Below are 24,633 nucleotides of genomic sequence, written 5' to 3' on the forward strand. Positions count from 1 at the left end.
AAGTCAGTCGTAAATCAAACGTCGAGCTAACAATTTCGGTGTGAGTTGATTATAAAGTGAATTAGTGCGAAGTAAAGTGTTCACAAGAATGGAATTTTGGTAGATGAAGGCCGCCAAACCAAATATTGGTAAAAAATTCGAAATTTTGGACATCTGGAAAATAGGCAAGAGTACCCTATGGGTTGAATTAACTACAACATCTTTGGTTATGGGTAAGTTTTTATGTGTTTATTTTCATTGTAGTATCTATAATATTTATTGGAGTTATATTGTGGCTATAATATATAATCATTCGATTATCCAAGTCAATTTGGATAATCCCTTTGGTTGTTGTTGTAACAGTTTATTGAGATTTCATCCATTTTATGTTATACGCTTTGGTACTTCAGCTTGTAGCCAGATCGCGGAACTCTGCGACTTAGGTGGGGCGTGTTCAGAGTGATCTGGTAGTAAGTCGGGTTGGTTTAAGGCCGGTACGCACCTCTAGTGAAAAATTTTATTCCCATAAGAAATGCATTGCTATTTATGCTAACGAAATTTTCGGTAGCGTTCAATTTCGTAACGCTAAATAAAATAACCTCTAAATAAAATAACAGGGTTGTCAAAAGCATATTTTGGGAGCAAACATTTAATTTATTACAATCATTGTGTACGTAAAAGTTTTAAAAGGTCTATAAGTAATCAACAATGTATTTGAGGAATATTTGGAACATATATTAACAATTTTTAAAAGCGATTAGCTGGTTTAAAATGTGTGTACACAACCCTGTTTTTTTGTTGCAGACTTAAATAAATTTTTGCTACCGAAAATTTTGCTAGAGGTGCATACCGGCCTTTAGCTGGGCAAGAGCAAAGAAAAAATAATCCCTTTGTTAATCTTAATCGCCAGCTTCTCGTTCGCCTTCTCCTCCTTCACCGTCAGCAGATGTGCTCTCACCACTCTCCTCCTCACCACTTGACGATGGTGTTGCATCAACTTCAGTTTCTTTTTCAGTCTGAGCTTCTGCAGCAGCGGCCTTTTTAGATTTACGAGATTTACGCATTTTCTTAGCAATCTCAGCGGCTAAAGCAGCAGCTTCAGCTTCCTCTTGTTCAACAGTTTTATATGATGGTGGGAAGAATTTTCCGGCATCCTCCTGGCCCACTACACTATTCGGGCTAACATAGCTGGGACAATATGAAATCATTGTAAGCATAGTTTCTTCGGAACCTTTGTTGACCTTCATAACGAGTTTGTCATTCCTAAAGGGAAAAATTGGTAGAAAATTTACAAAAAAAAAAAAATGAAATGTGCACTCAATGATCTTTGTAAGAAATCTTGAAAACTATTATAATAATGCAGAGATAATCAAAGCCTATTTAAGAACCAAAAATAGTTTTTGTATATCCGTGCAATATCCTATCAGCTAACATTATGCCTTAATTTGATAAATATTTAGATTTACGGTCTAATGCTATTTTTAGGTTACGTCAAACTCACAACCTTTTCCAGTAGATTTTTCGGGGTTTTAGCAGACTTTTTTGCTGTGTTTACTAACAAATTTCTTTGGTGTTGAGAAAATGTTGATGAAAAGGAGATGACTTTTCAAAATCGCCTAGTACAAGGGGTCGCAAGGATCGGTTTGGGACCTTTGTTGTTTTTTTTATTATACCCTGCCCCACACTGTGGAACAGGGTATTATATGTTAGTGCCTATGTTTGCAACACCCAGAAGGAGACGAGATAGACACATGGTGTCTTTGGCAATAATGCTCAGGGTGGGTTTCTGAGTCGATCTAGCCATATCCATCTGTCCGTCTGTCTGTGAACACATTTTTGTAATCAAAGTCTAGATAGCAAATTGAGTCCAATCGACTTCAAATTTGGCACAAGTATGTATTTTTGGTAAGAATAGAAACCTATTGATTTTGGAAGATATCGATTCAGTTTTAGATATAGCTGTCATATATATCTTTCGCCTTATATCTACTAATATGGCCCCAGAAGCCAGAATTTCAGCCTGATTTACTTAAAATTTTGCACAAGGAGTGCAAATGCTAGTGTCGTAAGGTGCGCAGAATTTCGTTGAAATCGGTTCAGATTTAGATAAAGCTCCCAAATATAGCATACGCCCGATATGCACATATATGGCCCCAGAAGCCAAAGTTATACTCTGATATAGGTGAAATTTTGCACAGGGAGTAGAATTAATATTGTAGCTATGTATGTCATATTTGGTTGAAATCGGTTCAGATTAAGATATAGCTCCCATATATATCTTTCGGCCGATTTATACTAATATGACCACAGAAGTCACAGTTATAGTCTGATATACGTGAAATTTTGCACATATAGTAGAATTAACATTCCAACTATGCTTGTTGAATTTGGTTGAAATCGGTTCAGATTTATATATAGCTCCCATATATATCTTTCCCCCGATTTTCTCTCATATGACCGCAGAGTTCAATGTTGCAATCCGATTTACGATTTGCACAGTGAGTAGAAATAACATTGTAACTATGCATACCAAATTTAGTTGAAATCGGTTCAGATTTAGATATAGCTCCCATATATATGTTTTTCTGATTTCGGCAAAAATTGTCACAATATTTCTATGTAAAATCGCCATTGCTAAGTCGAAAACTTGTAAGAATGACTTCAATGTGCCTATAATTCTAATACATACCTATCGACCGATAAATCATAAATACACTTTGGCGTAGTTGTCTAGAAATTGCTTTAAATTTAAATGTTTCCCTTATTATACCCACCACCATAGAATGGTGACGGGGGTATAATTAGTTTGTCATTCAGTTTGTAACACATCGAAATATCGATTTCCGACTATATCAAGTATATATTCTTGATCAGGGAGAAATTCTAAGACGACATAACCATGTCCGTCTGTCTGTCTGTCTGTTGTAATCACGCTACAGTCTTCAATAATGAACCAATCGTGCTCAAATTTTGCACAAATTAGTCTTTTGTCTGCAGGCAGGTCAAGTTCGAAGATGGGCTATATCGGTCCAGGTTTTGATATAGTCCCCATATAAAGTGACCTCCCGATTTGGGGTCTTGGGCTTATAGAAATCGTAGTTTTTATCCAATTTGCCTGAAATTCGAAATCTAGAGGTATTTTAGGACCATAAAGAGGTGTGCCAAAAGTGGTGAGTATCGGCCCTTGTTTTGGTATAGCCCCCAAATAGACCGATCTCCCGATTTTACTTCTTGGGCTTCTAGAATCCGCAGTTTTTATTCAATTTACCTGAAATTGGAAATCGAGAGTTACTTTAGAACCATAAAAAGGTGTGATGAAAATGGTGAGTATCGGTCCATGTTTTGGTATGGTCCCCATATAAACCGACCTACCGATTTGGGGTCTTGGGCTTATAGAAACCGTAGCTTTTATGCAATTTGCCTGAAAATGGAAATCTAGAGGTATTTTAGGACCATAAAGAGGTGTGCCAAAAATTGTGAGTATCGGCCATGTTTTGGTATAGCCCCCATATAGACCGATCTCCCGATTTTTCTTCTTGGGCTTCTAGAATCCGAAGTTTTTATCCTATTTGCCTGAAATTGGAAATCTAGAGGTATTTTCGGGCCATATAGAGGAGTGCCGAAAACGGTGAGTATCGGTCCATATTTTAGTATAGCCTCCATAAGAACGATCTCCCGATTTAACTCCTTGGGTTTCTAGAAACCGTACTTTTTATCCGATTTGCCGGAAATTGTAAATATTCTGGTATTTTAGGCTCACAAAAACGTGTATCGGATTAAGTTTTTAGCGGTCCATTTGGTAATGCCTCCATATAGACCGATTTCACTTCTTGAGGGTATAGAATGCGCACTGATCATGAAAATTGCTTGAAACTTAATGTAAAATTTCAAGATTTTACTTCTCGGGTGAAAATCTACAGATTTAAGATTTCAAATCAAGACGTTATTTTATAATTTTCTTGCACACTTACAAGAGATGTTAATGATTCCTCTAAAACTCAAACAAAAATTGTTCTTATTAATCCAGAATCTTATATAGTCTTCATCGGTAAAATCTTTAAATTTATCTTCTGGAAGTGTAGTGTTTGAACTGTCCTCAAACCCCCCTGAAATTTCAAAGGAAACCCTAATCATGGTGGTGGGTATTTAAGATTCGGCCCGGCCGAACTTACTGCTGTATATATGTACTTGTTTTTTTATTAACACTGTGCTCCACCCCAGGGCATTAACCGACTTAAATTTTAAGTCTACAAACTTTGTCCTGATCGAGTCAGATTTAAATGTATGTATAAGGTAACAAAAATCCATATAGCACCCAACACATTTGGTGGATCTATAAAGTGGTGCAGGGTATAATATAGCCGGTCCCGCCCGGCTTTAGACTTTCCTTACTTGTTTTTTTCCCTTTATATACCAAAGGTGTGTGCTATTATTTTTCGATGAGTGTCAAAACCAAAATGTTCGGATCCATCTATATAGACCCTTTTTTTAACCCACTACCCAGGAGCCTTCGTACGCCACACTTCACCATTGGGAAACATTCTCTTGTTAAGGATAAATTTCCCCTCTATTATTGCAATCAAATCGATCTATACTCACGGTGTCTGAACCTTATATTTAGGCATGGAATTGGTTATATATTCAGCGCTGTTTGGATCATCGCTGGTAAAGAATCCATACACTGGAACATTTTCCCTATTATTATCGGCATAGGCTATTAGATCACGCTTCTTGTATGTGTCGAATGTCATGATGACAAATGGTGGTTCTGGTGGTGGATCTGGAGGTAGAAATTCTTTAGTTTGATTTCGAAAGTAAACATAAATCAAAGCAGCATGCGTGCGATGATCATTGGGTACCCATATTGCTGGTAATGTTACGGTCTTGGTACAAATACGCTTGCGAGATGTTGGAATGTCTTTTGGTTCATTAGGGTTGGCATCATCCGGTATAATATCTTTCTCAAGGTCCTCCAAGTCTAGATTTAAATCAGTTGCAGGTATTTCTAATTCAGGTTCATCGACTGCTTCGAGATTAAGTTCTTCGTCGTTTTCCTGTCCATCAGTGGTGGCCTCATTTTCATTATTTTCATTTTCTTGGGATTCTTTGCCGCAATTTTCTTCAGCAGGAGGTAATGCTTCTCCATTCTCATCCTCATCGCCTTCTGCTTCATCATCTTTAGTTAGGAAGAAAAACGAACATTATTTACTAAATATTTTTTCTGATCAAGAACAAAACAAAGAGCAGAACAATAATGAACCCATCCACGGGACACTCACAGGAGTGGTGTTTGATTGTTCCATAATCAACATGACTCGATTTTCAAAAAAAAAGACAAAAAGATCCCAATTTCAATTTGACGATCCCAAAAAGTCGACTTGAACAGTTTTTGACCAAAAGTCGATTATTGGAAAGAAACCGCCGCCCTCGTTACAAATCCATTCGATTTTGAATTGAAGTTTTCCCGAGACTTTATATACTTAATAATATTTTCCTAGACCTATATAAACATTTTGACTAAATTTTCTATAGAAATAAAATTTTGACAAAATTTTCTATAGAAATAAAATGTTGACAAAATTTTCTATAGAAATAAAGTTTTGACAAATTTTTTTTTAGAGAAATAAAATTTTGACAAAATTTTCTATAGAAATAAAGCTTTGACAAATTTTTTTTGAGAAATAAAATTTTGACAAAATTTTCTATAGAAATAAAATTTTGACAATATTTTCTATAGAAATAAAATTTTGACAATATTTTCTATAGAAATAAAATTTTAACAAAATTTCCTATAGAAATAAAATTTTGACAAAATTTTCTATAGAAATAAAATTTTAACAAAATTTTCTATAGAAATAAAATTTTGACAAAATTTTCTATAGAAATGAAATTTTGACAAAATTGTGTGTAGCGATAAAATTGTCATCGTCTTGAGTTAGAAAGACAAACGAAAATTATTTAATTTCTTTTATATCTATTCTGATCCAGAATAAAAGTTTTTCCTAACCAGTACTCTAGAAGAAATCTTACAAATTTACTTACCAGTCACTTCATATTCGACCACTAAATCCAAAGGTGGAACTATTGGTGGTTTTATTCTTTCTTCTTCGTTATTTTCATCTGGTGGCATTGTCACAGTTTTTGTCAATTCCCTGGCGTATTCATTCAATACATGCGGTACATCAACATTTTCGCCTGGTATCTTCCAATAGCATAGTAGCAATTCTTTACCTTCCAGTTGTTCTATAACATCATCGGGTATAGGATTTTCACTTTGGAAATGGATCACTTTGAAATCCTCTTTAGTAATTTGGGTGACTTTACGATCTTTACATTGAATCTTTAAGGCATCGGCAGGCTCCATGATCTTTTTGAACATATCACGATTTACTTGAGGTCCAAATAAGGTAACACCCATATCCATTAAGTTTTCCATTATGGTATCGGTAACAAATTTCAAATAATTCATGCGTTTATTTTCCACAACGACCGCTTCAATACGGGCACAGGCTTCGTTGGCCTCTTCGATAACTTTTAGGCGAGCAATTTCTTCAGGTTGAAGTTCATCAATTTCGTAGAACTTGCGATTTTTGTCGCCTAACATTTTGAGTTCACTTACAATAAGGGCCATCAATTTGGGTACATTTGTACCGAACATTAGGTTGACCGCTTTGCCACCCTGTGGGGAAAATACACCGAAAAAAGTGAATCCATTATCATTTAATATTTTACTAATTGCTACATTATACAAATAAATGAACAATTTTTGTGAAGAATTAAAAATAACATTTTTTTCTGTATTTTAAGAAAATTTCAAAGGAAAAAATTGGAGTTAGAAATACGGTTGCCACGGTTACCAAAAATGTTATTGTTAGGTAGATTGGTAGAATTCTCAATGTTTTGGTAGAAATAAAATTTTGACAAAATCTATCTATATATATAAAATTCAAATTATGTTTGTTTATTTGTTTGTTTGTTTGTTTGTTTATTTGTATGTTCCGGGTTGGCGCGAAAACGGCTGAACCGATTTACTTGAAACTTTCAGAGATCGTGGGGGGCACTCATGTGCTGAAAATAGGGTACCTCATTTTTTGACATATGGTCGCGGAGAGGAACCTCCCCTTTGTCCCACTTTTTGAAATTTGGACCAAAGTTTACCGATTTGCTTGAAATTTTCATTGAAGGTTGGGGTTGGCATCTAGACAAAGATCCGCTACTTTATATTTCGATATTTGGTGGCGGAGGGGGACCTCCCCTTTGTTCGACATTTTTTAAAGTACAGTGAAGGTGTTGGGAACAACCCCTTTGCCGGACATTTGTTTAAAGTACAGTGAAAACAAAACTAAATTCCCCCGACTGAAATTTTACGGAAAAAATGGGCGAGGTTATGAAATTTATATCAGGTTCCTGATTTTTTAATAAAAACAAAGGGGCATAGGGAGACATCGGCTTCTCTTAAGTACATACAGAGAAACAATTAAACTTTACCGAGTTACTTGAAATTTACAGAGGACTGGGGAGAGGTTACGATATTAATAGTTGATACCTGACTTTGTGATATTTGGACGGAAGAGAGGCCGCCCCTTTAGGCTTATAATTCCGATATCAGGTCGGTGTGGAGCGAAGGTGGGGAGAGGGTTCCCTTTTGTCCGTTTTTTTTCTTAAATTGAAAGTAGAGGGTTGTCCATAAATGGGAACTCGGTACATAATTTTATGATTTTTGCACAGGCTTCTGCCAGACTTCTTTTTAGTAACGAACTTAAATTTACATGAAATTGGCAGCCAACATAGAGGGTTAATGTGGTAAACTTTTTTACTACTTTTGCTTTTTCCGATTTATTGGATGGGAAACAGTAATTCTTTGTATGTTATTATAATATAGTGCTTAATTTTGAGGAGAAGGATACCTTTCCTTGACAAACCACACTTAAAATTCTCAAGAAATATAGAAGATTGTCCAACTACTTGAATACAGAACATTATTTAAAAAATTTGGAGGAAAGGGTACACCCTCTCCCCGACATTTATTAAGACGAACCGTTTTACATATGAATATCCTCCGTATTTTCGAATTTGTTTTCAGCACGAAGGATATGGTTGACTAAGTTAACGCAAATTGTTCCTACAAATATGCTTCGGAATGCGCAGCGAAGCGGGCCGGGTTACGCTAGTTTTCTATAGAAATAAAATTTTGACAAAATTTTCTATAGAAATAAAATTTTAACAAAATTTTCTATAGAAATAAAATTTTGACAAAATTTTCTATAGAAATAAAATTTTAACAAAATTTTCTATAGAAATAAAATGTTGACAAAATTTTCTATAGAAATAAAATTTTGACAAAATTTTCTATAGAAATAAAATTTTGAAAAAATTTTCTATAGAAATAAAATTTTGACAAAATTTCTATAGAAATAAATTTTTGACAAAATTTTCTATAGAAATAAATTTTTGACAAAATTTTCTATAGAAATACAATTTTTTCTATAGAAATAAAATTTTGACAACATTTTCTATAGAAATAAAATTTTGACAAATATTTTTTCTATAGAAATAAATTGACAAAATTTCTTTAGCAAATTTTGTCAAAATTTTATTTGTATAGAAAATTTTGTTAAAAATTTATTTCTATAGAAAATTTTGTCAAAATTTTAATTTTATAGAAATTTTTGTCAAAAATTTATTTTTACATAAAATTTTGAGAAAATTTTCTATAGAAAAAAAAATTGTCAGAATTTTTTATAGAAATGAAATTTAATTTATATAAACTCATCATTTTTAGTTCATTATATTAAATTAAGCAAAAACTAATTAATATAAAGAAAATTTTCCCACATTCGGCAAAACTTAACTAAAATTATGTTAATTTTCATGAACTTCATTAACCCTTTTCTGAGGGTTCTTACCGTTACGAACATCCATGTAGGTTCACTTTTTCGCCGAAATCTAGCCAAAGCTTTTATATGATCTGCTTTACACTGAAATTAAATCGTAAATTAATCGGTTTTCGTTTGGTTTTAATGTATGGAACTCACAATGCCCAACTGAAGATTGTCTCCCACTTCCAGTTTTACTTTTTTCAAACTTCCTACCATACCTACGCAAGGACCACACCATTCTGCACAGATATCTAAAACTATATAAAGCAATTAAGCACATATCAAGTAATGTTAACCAAGACAGAAAATCCTGGATCGTCTTTTCATCTTAACGTACAAGATTTAATTGAAGTAAAATTAGATTTTCATTATAACATTGAGTGAATAAAACCTCTTACAAAAGTTATGAAGTTTAGTTTAAAGGAATACCTCGATATTTCTAAATCAATACTATAATATAACGATGAATAAATAAAATTGACATTTTTTATCTTAACTCCTAACCAGTTTAAACAAAAAGAAATGTCTCACCTAGTAGACCAGGTTTTTCCAAAAACTTTTCAAAATCTTCATCATTTGAAATATCCGTTTGTAATTGTTGTACACCACCCTTTTTAGCCATTGTGCACTATTTTTGTTTTAAATAAATTTTTATTTTTATTGGTATATATATATATATATATATTTTTTTTTTTTTGATATTAAAATACTTTCTATTTATCCGTAAAATGTATTATCCGTTTTCTTTGTATTTTCTTACTGTTAAAGTTTCATCATCAGTTATAACGTTTAACTAAATTTATTGATAAAACGCAATGGAAACGTTTGGTGGTGGCGTTGACGATTGTTGTTAAGGACAACATTATATACATTGCCTGAGTGGACATGGAATAAACAAAACAACAAAAGAATAATTATGTAGGTTATTGTGCATTTTCGCGGAAGGTTAGAACTGTGCAGTTTTTGTAGGGTTAAATGCTTCTACGAGGGTGATCCGATACCTTAGCATTTTACTTTATTTTTTTTTTTTTGGAAAATTTTGTCAAAATTTCATTTCTATAGAAAATTTTGTCAACATTTTATTTCTATAGAAAATTTTGTCAAAATTTTTCTTTCTATAGAAAATTTTGTCAAAATTTTATTTCAAAACTTAGTCAGCCGCTTGGTGCAAATATCAGACGAATAAGAAGTTTATCGCTTTCATGGTTCGTATAAAATAACATTTTCATTTTGAAGTGTTATACTTTTCCAAAATGAGCTTGATGTCTTTTTTGTTGTCTAACTAGATATCGGAACACCCTAATATATGTCATGACAACATGCCAGTTTGAAATTCAAAACTTTTCTTTTAATTCGCTATGAATTCAAGGTCTTGCAGTGAGATAAAAGGTGTTGGCCTTAACTTTGTACTAATTACTAATTTGTTGATGTTTATTTATTAATCCTTGGTTGAATTGCATTACATATATGCAATGTTAGGTTTTTGGCTGTATGACCCTATTCTTTTATAAATTTTACCGGTGTTGTTTCATACTTACTCTTACGATAAAGACTATCTTTGAGGTTATGAAATTTATATCAGGTTCCTGATTTTTTAATAAAAACAAAGGGGCATAGGGAGACATCGGCTTCTCTTAAGTACATACAGAGAAACAATTAAACTTTACCGAGTTACTTGAAATTTACAGAGGACTGGGGAGAGGTTACGATATTAATAGTTGATACCTGACTTTGTGATATTTGGACGGAAGAGAGGCCGCCCCTTTAGGCTTATAATTCCGATATCAGGTCGGTGTGGAGCGAAGGTGGGGAGAGGGTTCCCTTTTGTCCGTTTTTTTTTCTTAAATTGAAAGTAGAGGGTTGTCCATAAATGGGAACTCGGTACATAATTTTATGATTTTTGCACAGGCTTCTGCCAGACTTCTTTTTAGTAACGAACTTAAATTTACATGAAATTGGCATTAATATAAAGAAAATTTTCCCACATTCGGCAAAACTTAACTAAAATTATGTTAATTTTCATGAACTTCATTAACCCTTTTCTGAGGGTTCTTACCGTTACGAACATCCATGTAGGTTCACTTTTTCGCCGAAATCTAGCCAAAGCTTTTATATGATCTGCTTTACACTGAAATTAAATCGTAAATTAATCGGTTTTCGTTTGGTTTTAATGTATGGAACTCACAATGCCCAACTGAAGATTGTCTCCCACTTCCAGTTTTACTTTTTTCAAACTTCCTACCATACCTACGCAAGGACCACACCATTCTGCACAGATATCTAAAACTATATAAAGCAATTAAGCACATATCAAGTAATGTTAACCAAGACAGAAAATCCTGGATCGTCTTTTCATCTTAACGTACAAGATTTAATTGAAGTAAAATTAGATTTTCATTATAACATTGAGTGAATAAAACCTCTTACAAAAGTTATGAAGTTTAGTTTAAAGGAATACCTCGATATTTCTAAATCAATACTATAATATAACGATGAATAAATAAAATTGACATTTTTTATCTTAACTCCTAACCAGTTTAAACAAAAAGAAATGTCTCACCTAGTAGACCAGGTTTTTCCAAAAACTTTTCAAAATCTTCATCATTTGAAATATCCGTTTGTAATTGTTGTACACCACCCTTTTTAGCCATTGTGCACTATTTTTGTTTTAAATAAATTTTTATTTTTATTGGTATATATATATATATATATATATTTTTTTTTTTGATATTAAAATACTTTCTATTTATCCGTAAAATGTATTATCCGTTTTCTTTGTATTTTCTTACTGTTAAAGTTTCATCATCAGTTATAACGTTTAACTAAATTTATTGATAAAACGCAATGGAAACGTTTGGTGGTGGCGTTGACGATTGTTGTTAAGGACAACATTATATACATTGCCTGAGTGGACATGGAATAAACAAAACAACAAAAGAATAATTATGTAGGTTATTGTGCATTTTCGCGGAAGGTTAGAACTGTGCAGTTTTTGTAGGGTTAAATGCTTCTACGAGGGTGATCCGATACCTTAGCATTTTACTTTATTTTTTTTTTTTTTGGAAAATTTTGTCAAAATTTCATTTCTATAGAAAATTTTGTCAACATTTTATTTCTATAGAAAATTTTGTCAAAATTTTTCTTTCTATAGAAAATTTTGTCAAAATTTTATTTCAAAACTTAGTCAGCCGCTTGGTGCAAATATCAGACGAATAAGAAGTTTATCGCTTTCATGGTTCGTATAAAATAACATTTTCATTTTGAAGTGTTATACTTTTCCAAAATGAGCTTGATGTCTTTTTTGTTGTCTAACTAGATATCGGAACACCCTAATATATGTCATGACAACATGCCAGTTTGAAATTCAAAACTTTTCTTTTAATTCGCTATGAATTCAAGGTCTTGCAGTGAGATAAAAGGTGTTGGCCTTAACTTTGTACTAATTACTAATTTGTTGATGTTTATTTATTAATCCTTGGTTGAATTGCATTACATATATGCAATGTTAGGTTTTTGGCTGTATGACCCTATTCTTTTATAAATTTTACCGGTGTTGTTTCATACTTACTCTTACGATAAAGACTATCTTTGAGGTTATGAAATTTATATCAGGTTCCTGATTTTTTAATAAAAACAAAGGGGCATAGGGAGACATCGGCTTCTCTTAAGTACATACAGAGAAACAATTAAACTTTACCGAGTTACTTGAAATTTACAGAGGACTGGGGAGAGGTTACGATATTAATAGTTGATACCTGACTTTGTGATATTTGGACGGAAGAGAGGCCGCCCCTTTAGGCTTATAATTCCGATATCAGGTCGGTGTGGAGCGAAGGTGGGGAGAGGGTTCCCTTTTGTCCGTTTTTTTTTCTTAAATTGAAAGTAGAGGGTTGTCCATAAATGGGAACTCGGTACATAATTTTATGATTTTTGCACAGGCTTCTGCCAGACTTCTTTTTAGTAACGAACTTAAATTTACATGAAATTGGCAGCCAACATAGAGGGTTAATGTGGTAAACTTTTTTACTACTTTTGCTTTTTCCGATTTATTGGATGGGAAACAGTAATTCTTTGTATGTTATTATAATATAGTGCTTAATTTTGAGGAGAAGGATACCTTTCCTTGACAAACCACACTTAAAATTCTCAAGAAATATAGAAGATTGTCCAACTACTTGAATACAGAACATTATTTAAAAAATTTGGAGGAAAGGGTACACCCTCTCCCCGACATTTATTAAGACGAACCGTTTTACATATGAATATCCTCCGTATTTTCGAATTTGTTTTCAGCACGAAGGATATGGTTGACTAAGTTAACGCAAATTGTTCCTACAAATATGCTTCGGAATGCGCAGCGAAGCGGGCCGGGTTACGCTAGTTTTCTATAGAAATAAAATTTTGACAAAATTTTCTATAGAAATAAAATTTTAACAAAATTTTCTATAGAAATAAAATTTTGACAAAATTTTCTATAGAAATAAAATTTTAACAAAATTTTCTATAGAAATAAAATGTTGACAAAATTTTCTATAGAAATAAAATTTTGACAAAATTTTCTATAGAAATAAAATTTTGAAAAAATTTTCTATAGAAATAAAATTTTGACAAAATTTCTATAGAAATAAATTTTTGACAAAATTTTCTATAGAAATAAATTTTTGACAAAATTTTCTATAGAAATACAATTTTTTCTATAGAAATAAAATTTTGACAAAATTTTCTATAGAAATAAAATTTTGACAAATATTTTTTCTATAGAAATAAATTGACAAAATTTCTTTAGCAAATTTTGTCAAAATTTTATTTGTATAGAAAATTTTGTTAAAAATTTATTTCTATAGAAAATTTTGTCAAAATTTTAATTTTATAGAAATTTTTGTCAAAAATTTATTTTTACATAAAATTTTGAGAAAATTTTCTATAGAAAAAAAAATTGTCAGAATTTTTTATAGAAATGAAATTTAATTTATATAAACTCATCATTTTTAGTTCATTATATTAAATTAAGCAAAAACTAATTAATATAAAGAAAATTTTCCCACATTCGGCAAAACTTAACTAAAATTATGTTAATTTTCATGAACTTCATTAACCCTTTTCTGAGGGTTCTTACCGTTACGAACATCCATGTAGGTTCACTTTTTCGCCGAAATCTAGCCAAAGCTTTTATATGATCTGCTTTACACTGAAATTAAATCGTAAATTAATCGGTTTTCGTTTGGTTTTAATGTATGGAACTCACAATGCCCAACTGAAGATTGTCTCCCACTTCCAGTTTTACTTTTTTCAAACTTCCTACCATACCTACGCAAGGACCACACCATTCTGCACAGATATCTAAAACTATATAAAGCAATTAAGCACATATCAAGTAATGTTAACCAAGACAGAAAATCCTGGATCGTCTTTTCATCTTAACGTACAAGATTTAATTGAAGTAAAATTAGATTTTCATTATAACATTGAGTGAATAAAACCTCTTACAAAAGTTATGAAGTTTAGTTTAAAGGAATACCTCGATATTTCTAAATCAATACTATAATATAACGATGAATAAATAAAATTGACATTTTTTATCTTAACTCCTAACCAGTTTAAACAAAAAGAAATGTCTCACCTAGTAGACCAGGTTTTTCCAAAAACTTTTCAAAATCTTCATCATTTGAAATATCCGTTTGTAATTGTTGTACACCACCCTTTTTAGCCATTGTGCACTATTTTTGTTTTAAATAAATTTTTATTTTTATTGGTATATATATATATATATATATATATATATTTTTTTTTTGATATTAAAATACTTTCTATTTATCCGTAAAATGTATTATCCGTTTTCTTTGTATTTTCTTACTGTTAAAGTTTCATCATCAGTTATAACGTTTAACTAAATTTATTGATAAAACGCAATGGAAACGTTTGGTGGTGGCGTTGACGATTGTTGTTAAGGACAACATTATATACATTGCCTGAGTGGACATGGAATAAACAAAACAACAAAAGAATAATTATGTAGGTTATTGTGCATTTTCGCGGAAGGTTAGAACTGTGCAGTTTTTGTAGGGTTAAATGCTTCTACGAGGGTGATCCGATACCTTAGCATTTTACTTTATTTTTTTTTTTTTGGAAAATTTTGTCAAAATTTCATTTCTATAGAAAATTTTGTCAACATTTTATTTCTATAGAAAATTTTGTCAAAATTTTTCTTTCTATAGAAAATTTTGTCAAAATTTTATTTCAAAACTTAGTCAGCCGCTTGGTGCAAATATCAGACGAATAAGAAGTTTATCGCTTTCATGGTTCGTATAAAATAACATTTTCATTTTGAAGTGTTATACTTTTCCAAAATGAGCTTGATGTCTTTTTTGTTGTCTAACTAGATATCGGAACACCCTAATATATGTCATGACAACATGCCAGTTTGAAATTCAAAACTTTTCTTTTAATTCGCTATGAATTCAAGGTCTTGCAGTGAGATAAAAGGTGTTGGCCTTAACTTTGTACTAATTACTAATTTGTTGATGTTTATTTATTAATCCTTGGTTGAATTGCATTACATATATGCAATGTTAGGTTTTTGGCTGTATGACCCTATTCTTTTATAAATTTTACCGGTGTTGTTTCATACTTACTCTTACGATAAAGACTATCTTTGATAAGCAGAATTGAAAGGAAATTGGTTTCATATATCAAAAAACAAAAAAATTCCTTACAAAAATTAAATCATGCCAAGAAGGGTTAAGCACTACACCAAAAAAAACCAAAAAAATATACTTTTATCTAATAAATTCTTCTTCAATACAGTAATAAATTTTGTGCTCTAAATGTTGGGGTAACATAATATTTATTGTTAAGTCATAATTCTCATTTTTCGTGTAAATGTTTTAAATTTTTTATAGATTGGCAAGTTCAGTGTCTACGTCAACGCTTTCGATAACATATCCTGTGATCAATTTAATTGTATATTTTTCATCTTAAGGATTATCTCCTGTATTCAGCGGTCATTTATTCCTTCTGAATAAATTCAAAGTTATTTATTATCATCCATTTCATTTTCGTCAGGTAGTGGCTGTTTGCCCTTCTTCTTCTTTGTAGGGTCTTCAGCAGCAGTCTTTGCTTCTTCCAGCATTTCTTGTTCTGCTGTCTTATAAGATTCGGGGAAGAATTTTTTGGCGTCTTGTTGACCCACCATTACATTTGGGCTTATATAACTGGGATCATAGGTAACCAGAGATAACATTGTGTACGAGGTAGCCTTATTCACTTTCAATACGATTTTATCATTCCTATTAATGAAATTAATTTTTCACACTGAGGTATAGTTACGCTCACAAGAAAAAGTTGGTAATAAAAGTAAAAATCCTAGCTGGTTCAGCAGTCTTCACTGCAGCTGCAGTCTTATTTGCTTAAACTTGCTAAACAAAACTTCAATCGGTATTACGTATTATTAGCATAGCTTTTTCTGTGAGTGTAGAAGCTTTGTACATCTTATACTTACGCTGAGTTAACGCAAATTGTTCCTACAAATATGCTTCGGAATGCGCAGCGAAGCGGGCCGGGTTACGCTAGTTTTCTATAGAAATAAAATTTTGACAAAATTTTCTATAGAAATAAAATTTTAACAAAATTTTCTATAGAAATAAAATTTTGACAAAATTTTCTATAGAAATAAAATTTTAACAAAATTTTCTATAGAAATAAAATGTTGACAAAATTTTCTATAGAAATAAAATTTTGACAAAATTTTCTGTAGAAATAAAATTTTGAAAAAATTTTCTATAGAAATAAAATTTTGACAAAATTTCTATAGAAATAAATTTTTGACAAAATTTTCTATAGAAATAAATTTTTGACAAAATTTTCTATAGAAATACAATTTTTTCTATAGAAATAAAATTTTGACAAAATTTTCTATAGAAATAAAATTTTGACAAATATTTTTTCTATAGAAATAAATTGACAAAATTTCTTTAGCAAATTTTGTCAAAATTTTATTTGTATAGAAAATTTTGTTAAAAATTTATTTCTATAGAAAATTTTGTCAAAATTTTAATTTTATAGAAATTTTTGTCAAAAATTTATTTTTACATAAAATTTTGAGAAAATTTTCTATAGAAAAAAAAATTGTCAGAATTTTTTATAGAAATGAAATTTAATTTATATAAACTCATCATTTTTAGTTCATTATATTAAATTAAGCAAAAACTAATTAATATAAAGAAAATTTTCCCACATTCGGCAAAACTTAACTAAAATTATGTTAATTTTCATGAACTTCATTAACCCTTTTCTGAGGGTTCTTACCGTTACGAACATCCATGTAGGTTCACTTTTTCGCCGAAATCTAGCCAAAGCTTTTATATGATCTGCTTTACACTGAAATTAAATCGTAAATTAATCGGTTTTCGTTTGGTTTTAATGTATGGAACTCACAATGCCCAACTGAAGATTGTCTCCCACTTCCAGTTTTTCTTTTTTCAAACTTCCTACCATACCTACGCAAGGACCACACCATTCTGCACAGATATCTAAAACTATATAAAGCAATTAAGCACATATCAAGTAATGTTAACCAAGACAGAAAATCCTGGATCGTCTTTTCATCTTAACGTACAAGATTTAATTGAAGTAAAATTAGATTTTCATTATAACATTGAGTGAATAAAACCTCTTACAAAAGTTATGAAGTTTAGTTTAAAGGAATACCTCGATATTTCTAAATCAATACTATAATATAACGATGAATAAATAAAATTGACATTTTTTATCTTAACTCCTAACCAGTTTAAACAAAAAGAAATGTCTCACCTAGTAGACCAGGTTTTTCCAAAAACTTTTCAAAATCTTCATCATTTGAAATATCCGTTTGTAATTGTTGTACACCACCCTTTTTAGCCATTGTGCACTATTTTTGTTTTAAATAAATTTTTATTTTTATTGGTATATATATATATATATATATATATATTTTTTTTTTTTTGATATTAAAATACTTTCTATTTATCCGTAAAATGTATTATCCGTTTTCTTTGTATTTTCTTACTGTTAAAGTTTCATCATCAGTTATAACGTTTAACTAAATTTATTGATAAAACGCAATGGAAACGTTTGGTGGTGGCGTTGACGATTGTTGTTAAGGACAACATTATATACATTGCCTGAGTGGACATGGAATAAACAAAACAACAAAAGAATAATTATGTAGGTTATTGTGCATTTTCGCGGAAGGTTAGAACTGTGCAGTTTTTGTAGGGTTAAATGCTTCTACGAGGGTGATCCGATACCTTAGCATTTTACTTTATTTTTTTTTTTTTTTGGAAAATTTTGTCAAAATTTCATTTCTATAGAAAATTTTGTCAACATTTTATTTCTATAGAAAATTTTGTCAAAATTTTTCTTTCTATAGAAAATTTTGTCAAAATTTTATTTCAAAACTTAGTCAGCCGCTTGGTGCAAATATCAGACGAATAAGAAGTTTATCGCTTTCATGGTTCGTATAAAATAACATTTTCATTTTGAAGTGTTATACTTTTCCAAAATGAGCTTGATGTCTTTTTTGTTGTCTAACTAGATATCGGAACACCCTAATATATGTCATGACAACATGCCAGTTTGAAATTCAAAACTTTTCTTTTAATTCGCTATGAATTCAAGGTCTTGCAGTGAGATAAAAGGTGTTGGCCTTAACTTTGTACTAATTACTAATTTGTTGATGTTTATTTATTAATCCTTGGTTGAATTGCATTACATATATGCAATGTTAGGTTTTTGGCTGTATGACCCTATTCTTTTATAAATTTTACCGGTGTTGTTTCATACTTACTCTTACGATAAAGACTATCTTTGATAAGCAGAATTGAAAGGAAATTGGTTTCATATATCAAAAAACAAAAAAATTCCTTACAAAAATTAAATCATGCCAAGAAGGGTTAAGCACTACACCAAAAAAAACCAAAAAAATATACTTTTATCTAATAAATTCTTCTTCAATACAGTAATAAATTTTGTGCTCTAAATGTTGGGGTAACATAATATTTATTGTTAAGTCATAATTCTCATTTTTCGTGTAAATGTTTTAAATTTTTTATAGATTGGCAAGTTCAGTGTCTACGTCAACGCTTTCGATAACATATCCTGTGATCAATTTAATTGTATATTTTTCATCTTAAGGATTATCTCCTGTATTCAGCGGTCATTTATTCCTTCTGAATAAATTCAAAGTTATTTATTATCATCCATTTCATTTTCGTCAGGTAGTGGCTGTTTGCCCTTCTTCTTCTTTGTAGGGTCTTCAGCAGCAGTCTTTGCTTCTTCCAGCATTTCTTGTTCTGCTGTCTTATAAGATTCGGGGAAGAATTTTTTGGCGTCTTGTTGACCCACCATTACATTTGGGCTTATATAACTGGGATCATAGGTAACCAGAGATAACATTGTGTACGAGGTAGCCTTATTCACTTTCAATACGATTTTATCATTCCTATTAATGAAATTAATTTTTCACACTGAGGTATAGTTACGCTCACAAGAAAAAGTTGGTAATAAAAGTAAAAATCCTAGCTGGTTCAGCAGTCTTCACTGCAGCTGCAGTCTTATTTGCTTGAACTTGCTAAACAAAACTTCAATCGGTATTACGTATTATTAGCATAGCTTTTTCTGTGAGTGTAGAAGCTTTGTACATCTTATACTTACGCTGTTCGAGCTTTGTATTTTGCTAATGAATTCGATATGAATTCTGCCTCATTCGCATCGTCACTGGTGAAAAATCCATACATGGGTATATCGTCTTTGTGTTGTTCGGCATGGTTAATAAGATCACGTTTTTTGAGTGTATCAAAGGCCATTATAATATGTGGTGGATCGGGCACTGGATCCGGTGGCAAAAAACTTGTTGTTTGAGAACGAAAGAAGACATAAATCATTGCTGCATGGGTCCGATGATTATTGGGTACCCATATCGGTGGGATGCGAATTTTTTTAATGCGCATTTTTTTCTTTGGTTCATCGATGATATTGTCTTGCTCTTTATTTTCTTCTACGATATCGTCTAAACCGGCATCTACCAAATCAAAATTAGGCATCTCCGGAGATGGTATATAGTGGACATCAATATTAACTTCTTGTTCTTCGATTTCTTCTTCTATATAATTTTCTAACTCTTGAATATCCGCCATATCCTCTTTCGCTTTGAGATCTTCTTCAGATGAAGATTTATAGGGTTCTTCCCATGTGTCGCCATCTACAGCAAATAAAGGAATCACAAATTAAGAATATTTCGGTGAGTGTTTGTTATGTCCAGATGTCCTGAAATCGTTTAACTCGGAGGATAAAGTGACGATAATCGACGTCACGTATGGGCAGAATGCCGATTCAGCCACTAGGCATTTTCAAAAAGTACAAAGTTATTAAGGCGATGGAGGCGCAGGTTCTCACTCCGAACATGAAGCGCAACCGTAGGATCGATGTCTTTGACGCTCTTTAAGAGAAATACCAGAGAATACCAGAGATTAAGAAAAGTCAAACAGATTTTAACCGGCGAATGTGTTTGGTAGAAGGCGAAGATTGTCCCATCGTCAGGAAAGGTGGTAAAGGTAAATTTTTCCTTTGAATCCAAGAAGGTGTGAACCAAAACGACTAGTAGAAGGTTGTACTAAGGCGAATTGTCCGCTTTTTCATTGACTTCTGGTGGAGGCTCAGCCCTCTCCAGAACTCTCCTAGACAACGGCTACCAAAACTCCTTATTTCATTTTTCTTTAGATTACAGAGAGCCGCCAATAAAACCAAAATAAAACAAAATTTTCTATAGAAATAAAATTTTGACAAATTTTTCTATAGAATAAAATTTTGACAAAATTTTCTAAGGAAATACAATTTTGACAAAATTTTCTATAGAAATAAAATGCTTACAAAATTTTCTACAGAAATAAAATTTTGACAAAAATTTTCTATAGAAATAAAATTTTTACAAAATTTTCTACAGAAATAACATTTTGATAAAATTTTCTATAGAAAGAAAAATAAAATTTGGACAAAATTTTCTAAAGAAATAAAATTTTTGTTATTGTTGAAATAAAATTTTGACAAAATTTTCTATAAAAATAAAATTTTGACAAAATTTTCTATAAAAATAAAATTTTGACAAAATTTTCTATAGAAATAACATTTTTACAAAATTTTCTATAGAAATAAAATGTTGACGAAATTTTCTATACAAATAAAATGTTAACAAAATTTTCTATAGATATGCAATTTTGACAAAATTTTCTATAGAAATAGAATTTTTACAAAATTTTCTATAGAAATAAAATTTTGACAAAATTTTCTATAGAAATAACATTTTGACAAAATTTTCTATAGAAACAAAATTTTCTATAGAAATAAAATTTTGAAAAAATTTTCTATAGAAATAAAAAAAATTTTGAAAAAAATTTCTATAGAAATAAAATTTTGACAACATTTTCTATAGAAATAAAATTTGACAAAATTTTCTATAGAAATAAAATTTGGACAACATTTTCTATAGAAAGAAAGTTATGGAAAAATTGTCTATGGAAATAAAAATATGGCAAAATTTTCTATAGAAATAACATTTTGACAAAATTTTCTATAGAAATAAAATTTTGAGAAAATTTTCTATAGAAATAAAATTTTGACAACATTTTCCATAGCAATAAAATTTGGACAAATTTTTCTATAGAAATAAAATTTTGAAAAAACTTTCTATAGAAAGAAAATTATGGCAAAATTTTCTATGGAAATAAAATTATGGCAAAATTTTTTATAAAAATAGAATTTTGACTAAATTTTCTATAGAAATAAAATTTGGACAAAGATTTCTAAAGAAATAAAATGTTGACAAAATTTTCTATAGAAAAAAAATTGAGAAAATTTTCTATAGAAATACAATTTTGACAAAATTTTCTACAGAAATAAAATGTTGACAAAATTTTCTATGGAAATAACATTTTGATAAAATTGACAAAATGTTGACAACATTTGTATATAAATAAAATGTTGACAACACTTGCTAAGAAATAAAATGTTGACAAAATGTTCTATAGAAATAACATTTTGAAAAAATTTTCTATAAAAAGAAAATTCTGACAAAATTTTCTATATAAATTTTTTAAAATAAAATTTTTTGTTTGGTAGTTTTTTGGTAAAACTTTGTAGATTATTTTTGTCTCGAGTGGCAACCGTGTATGGGACACTACATAGTTCCCCCCATGCGACTTGATGCCGCTTTATCTTACCTTGTATTTCCAATTCAACTTTAACATCCAATGGCTTCAATATTGGAGGAACTACAATCTCATCTTCATTGAATTCATCCGGTGGATATGTGTGCGCTACAGTTAGCTCCTTTGCAAAGGCATTTAAAACTTTTGGTATATCTTTACTATCGTCAGTTATTTTCCAGAAACATACTAGAAGTTCTTTGCCATCTAATTGCTCTAAAATATCACCATCAATGGGATTGGGACAGGCAAAATTGATGGTGTCAAACATCTCTTTGGAGACTTGAATAAATTTTCGATCTTTACATTGAATTTTTAAACCATCAGCTGATTCTAAGATCATTTTGATCAGATCACGAGTAACCTGAGGCCCGAAAAGCGTTACACCAATATCGCATAGATTTTCCATTATAACATCAGTAACATGATTAAGATATTCCAGACGTTTCTTTTCCTTGGCTTCAAATTCTATACGCTGAGCTTGGGCTATCGCATCTTCTTTGGCCCGACGAATCGCTTCCTCTTCTGGCTGATATTGCGATATTTCATAGAAGTTTCTCTTTTTATTGCCCAATTCATTGAGTTCCGCAAGTATAAGGTTCATTAATTTTGGAATATCACTTCCAAACATAATATTCACAGCTTTGCCTTCCTAGAATGAAAATGTTAGCCGCACCAGGGAACATAAAGGGTTCAGAAAAATTATCTAAGAGACACATTTTGTCAAAATTTTATTTCTATAGAAAATTTTGTCAAAATTTTATTTCTATAAAAAATTTTGTCAAAATTTTATTTCTATAGAAAATTTTGTCAACAATTTTCCAACGCTGCTTTTATATGATCTAGAACCAACCATATCGGGGAAGAAGTGATTTGGGATCTGGACCAGCTTGGAAACATGATCTTAAAAAAATAGGGAATGCGAATAAGTTTTCTTGGTCATATTTCGTCTTTTCACTAAGAGAATTCTTCCGGTGTAGAAGACTGGCGAAGCCCATTCTATTGTCATCTCTAGGTTAAAGGAGTTTGTGGCCATATCACTTTGTAAGTCGATTTTAAACATCATAAAACACGAATGGGTCGATTCCAGTTGCCTTTCAAATCTAATACAATCCAATCTTACCGTTACAAAAAGCCATGTGGGTTCACTTTTTCTGCGGAATCTTTTCAAGGCTTCTATAGTATCACTCTTGCACTGTAATGGTAAATTGGACACCGTGTTATTGATATCAAAATAAAGAAATTATTCAACTTACAATGGCTAATGAAAGATTCTCTTTGCCTGATTCTAGTTTAATTTTCTTCAAACTACCCACCATGCCCAAACAGGGTCCACACCATTCCGAGTACACATCTAATACTATATTGGGTTGTGATAAAAAGAGAGCTTATTTGTGCACAATTCAAACTTGCCTAATAATCCTGGTCTATCCAAAAATCTTATCAAATCATTATCTGTTGATATTTCCTCTTGTAATTTTTGTACACCACCCTTTTTTGCCATAATTTTGATTTATTTATAAATTTTAAGAGTTTCGAAATATACTATTTAATTTTGAGGAAGTTTTGTGAAACAAATGACGTAGAAATGAATTGAATGAAATGAAATAAATAAATTTTGAGGTTTGATATTTATATTTATTTTTTGCTTGGGTATATGAACCTATAGTTTGTGTTTTTTTCGAAATGTAGTAAATTAAACCAAGAAATAGTTTTTTTTTTTTTTTTTATTTATGGAATGAAATTTTCAAAATTTATTTTCTACTTGGAACACGTATGGTAAGTGTAGGAAATTTTAATGTAACATAGCATATCAAAATCTGTTAAGTTTCTATCTTTGCTTTGGGTTTTAGTTGACCCGATGGAGGTAGACGGCAAAGCTCACATTTTTCCTGTTGTTTGATCAAATCAATATAAAATTTTAATGTTAAATAAGGGTTAAACGGTCATCTAGTGGCAATAGAATATGACTACCTTTTTTTTTTGTTCAGTTAAGGTGAGTATTAAGTTCGAGTTTAGCCGCTAAAATCGCTAAAGTGAAAACTAAATCAGTAAGAACCAGTAAGGAAAGTCTAAAGTCGGGCGGGGCCGACTATATTATACCCTGCACCACTTTGTAGATCTAAATTTTCGATACCATATCACATCCGTCAAATGTGTTGGGGGCTATATATAAAGGTTTGTCCCAAATACATACATTTAAATATCACTCGATCTGGAAGAAATTGATAGACTTCTACAAAATCTATAGACTCAAAATTTAAGTCGGCTAATGCACTAGGGTGGAACACAATGTTAGTAAAAAAATATGGGAAACATTTAAATCTGAAGCAATTTTAAGGAAACTTTGCAAAAGTTTATTTATGATTTATCGCTCGATATATATGTATTAGAAGTTTAGGAAAATTAGAGTCATTTTTACAACTTTGCCACTAAGCAGTGGCGATTTTACAAGGAAATTGTTGGTATTAGAGGTCTGCATCGAATAACTTTTCACTACATGTATGCAATTCGCTGTCGAATATAGTACATACACTGTC

General features: G+C 30.9%; 5 protein-coding genes across 6 annotated transcripts; all 5 read right to left on the reverse strand.

Annotated features, from left to right (window-relative positions):
- Positions 1 to 352: 352 nt before the first annotated feature.
- Positions 353 to 9,560, reverse strand: LOC142234249 (uncharacterized). The gene is made up of 6 exons (XM_075305336.1): positions 9,390 to 9,560; positions 9,015 to 9,115; positions 8,886 to 8,957; positions 6,022 to 6,658; positions 4,579 to 5,155; positions 353 to 1,242 (listed from the first exon to the last, which is right to left on the reverse strand). The coding sequence occupies exons 1-6, from the start codon at positions 9,478 to 9,480 to the stop codon at positions 879 to 881; spliced, it is 1,842 nt and encodes a 613-aa protein (XP_075161451.1). The 5' UTR covers positions 9,481 to 9,560; the 3' UTR covers positions 353 to 878.
- A 1,169-nt stretch (positions 9,561 to 10,729) lies between these two features.
- LOC142234250 (thioredoxin domain-containing protein 6-like) lies at positions 10,730 to 11,555 on the reverse strand. Its single transcript, XM_075305337.1, has 3 exons — positions 11,419 to 11,555; positions 11,044 to 11,144; positions 10,730 to 10,986 (listed from the first exon to the last, which is right to left on the reverse strand). Exons 1-3 carry the CDS (start codon positions 11,507 to 11,509, stop codon positions 10,804 to 10,806), a joined length of 375 nt encoding a protein of 124 aa, XP_075161452.1. The 5' UTR covers positions 11,510 to 11,555; the 3' UTR covers positions 10,730 to 10,803.
- Positions 11,556 to 13,875: 2,320 nt separating this feature from the next.
- LOC142233246 (thioredoxin domain-containing protein 6-like) lies at positions 13,876 to 14,615 on the reverse strand. Its single transcript, XM_075304096.1, has 3 exons — positions 14,479 to 14,615; positions 14,104 to 14,204; positions 13,876 to 14,046 (listed from the first exon to the last, which is right to left on the reverse strand). Exons 1-3 carry the CDS (start codon positions 14,567 to 14,569, stop codon positions 13,876 to 13,878), a joined length of 363 nt encoding a protein of 120 aa, XP_075160211.1. The 5' UTR covers positions 14,570 to 14,615.
- A 1,273-nt stretch (positions 14,616 to 15,888) lies between these two features.
- On the reverse strand, positions 15,889 to 17,792 carry LOC142233247 (uncharacterized). Its single transcript, XM_075304097.1, has 4 exons — positions 17,667 to 17,792; positions 17,292 to 17,392; positions 17,092 to 17,234; positions 15,889 to 16,144 (listed from the first exon to the last, which is right to left on the reverse strand). Exons 1-4 carry the CDS (start codon positions 17,755 to 17,757, stop codon positions 15,889 to 15,891), a joined length of 591 nt encoding a protein of 196 aa, XP_075160212.1. The 5' UTR covers positions 17,758 to 17,792.
- A 1,084-nt stretch (positions 17,793 to 18,876) lies between these two features.
- LOC142236407 (uncharacterized) lies at positions 18,877 to 23,717 on the reverse strand. Of its 2 annotated transcripts, XM_075307641.1 has the most exons (6): positions 23,507 to 23,717; positions 23,350 to 23,453; positions 23,217 to 23,288; positions 22,109 to 22,745; positions 19,548 to 20,094; positions 18,877 to 19,335 (listed from the first exon to the last, which is right to left on the reverse strand). In XM_075307641.1, the coding sequence occupies exons 1-6, from the start codon at positions 23,595 to 23,597 to the stop codon at positions 19,080 to 19,082; spliced, it is 1,707 nt and encodes a 568-aa protein (XP_075163756.1). In that variant the 5' UTR covers positions 23,598 to 23,717; the 3' UTR covers positions 18,877 to 19,079. The 2 variants fall into 2 exon arrangements, with proteins under 2 accessions (XP_075163756.1, XP_075163757.1); XM_075307642.1 differs by lacking the exons at positions 23,217 to 23,288; positions 23,350 to 23,453; positions 23,507 to 23,717 and adding an exon at positions 22,947 to 23,202.
- Between the last annotated feature and the right edge of the window lie 916 nt (positions 23,718 to 24,633).

This window comes from Haematobia irritans, chromosome 4 (assembly GCF_050003625.1).
Source record: "Haematobia irritans isolate KBUSLIRL chromosome 4, ASM5000362v1, whole genome shotgun sequence".
Classification (NCBI taxonomy): Eukaryota; Metazoa; Arthropoda; class Insecta; order Diptera; family Muscidae; genus Haematobia; species Haematobia irritans.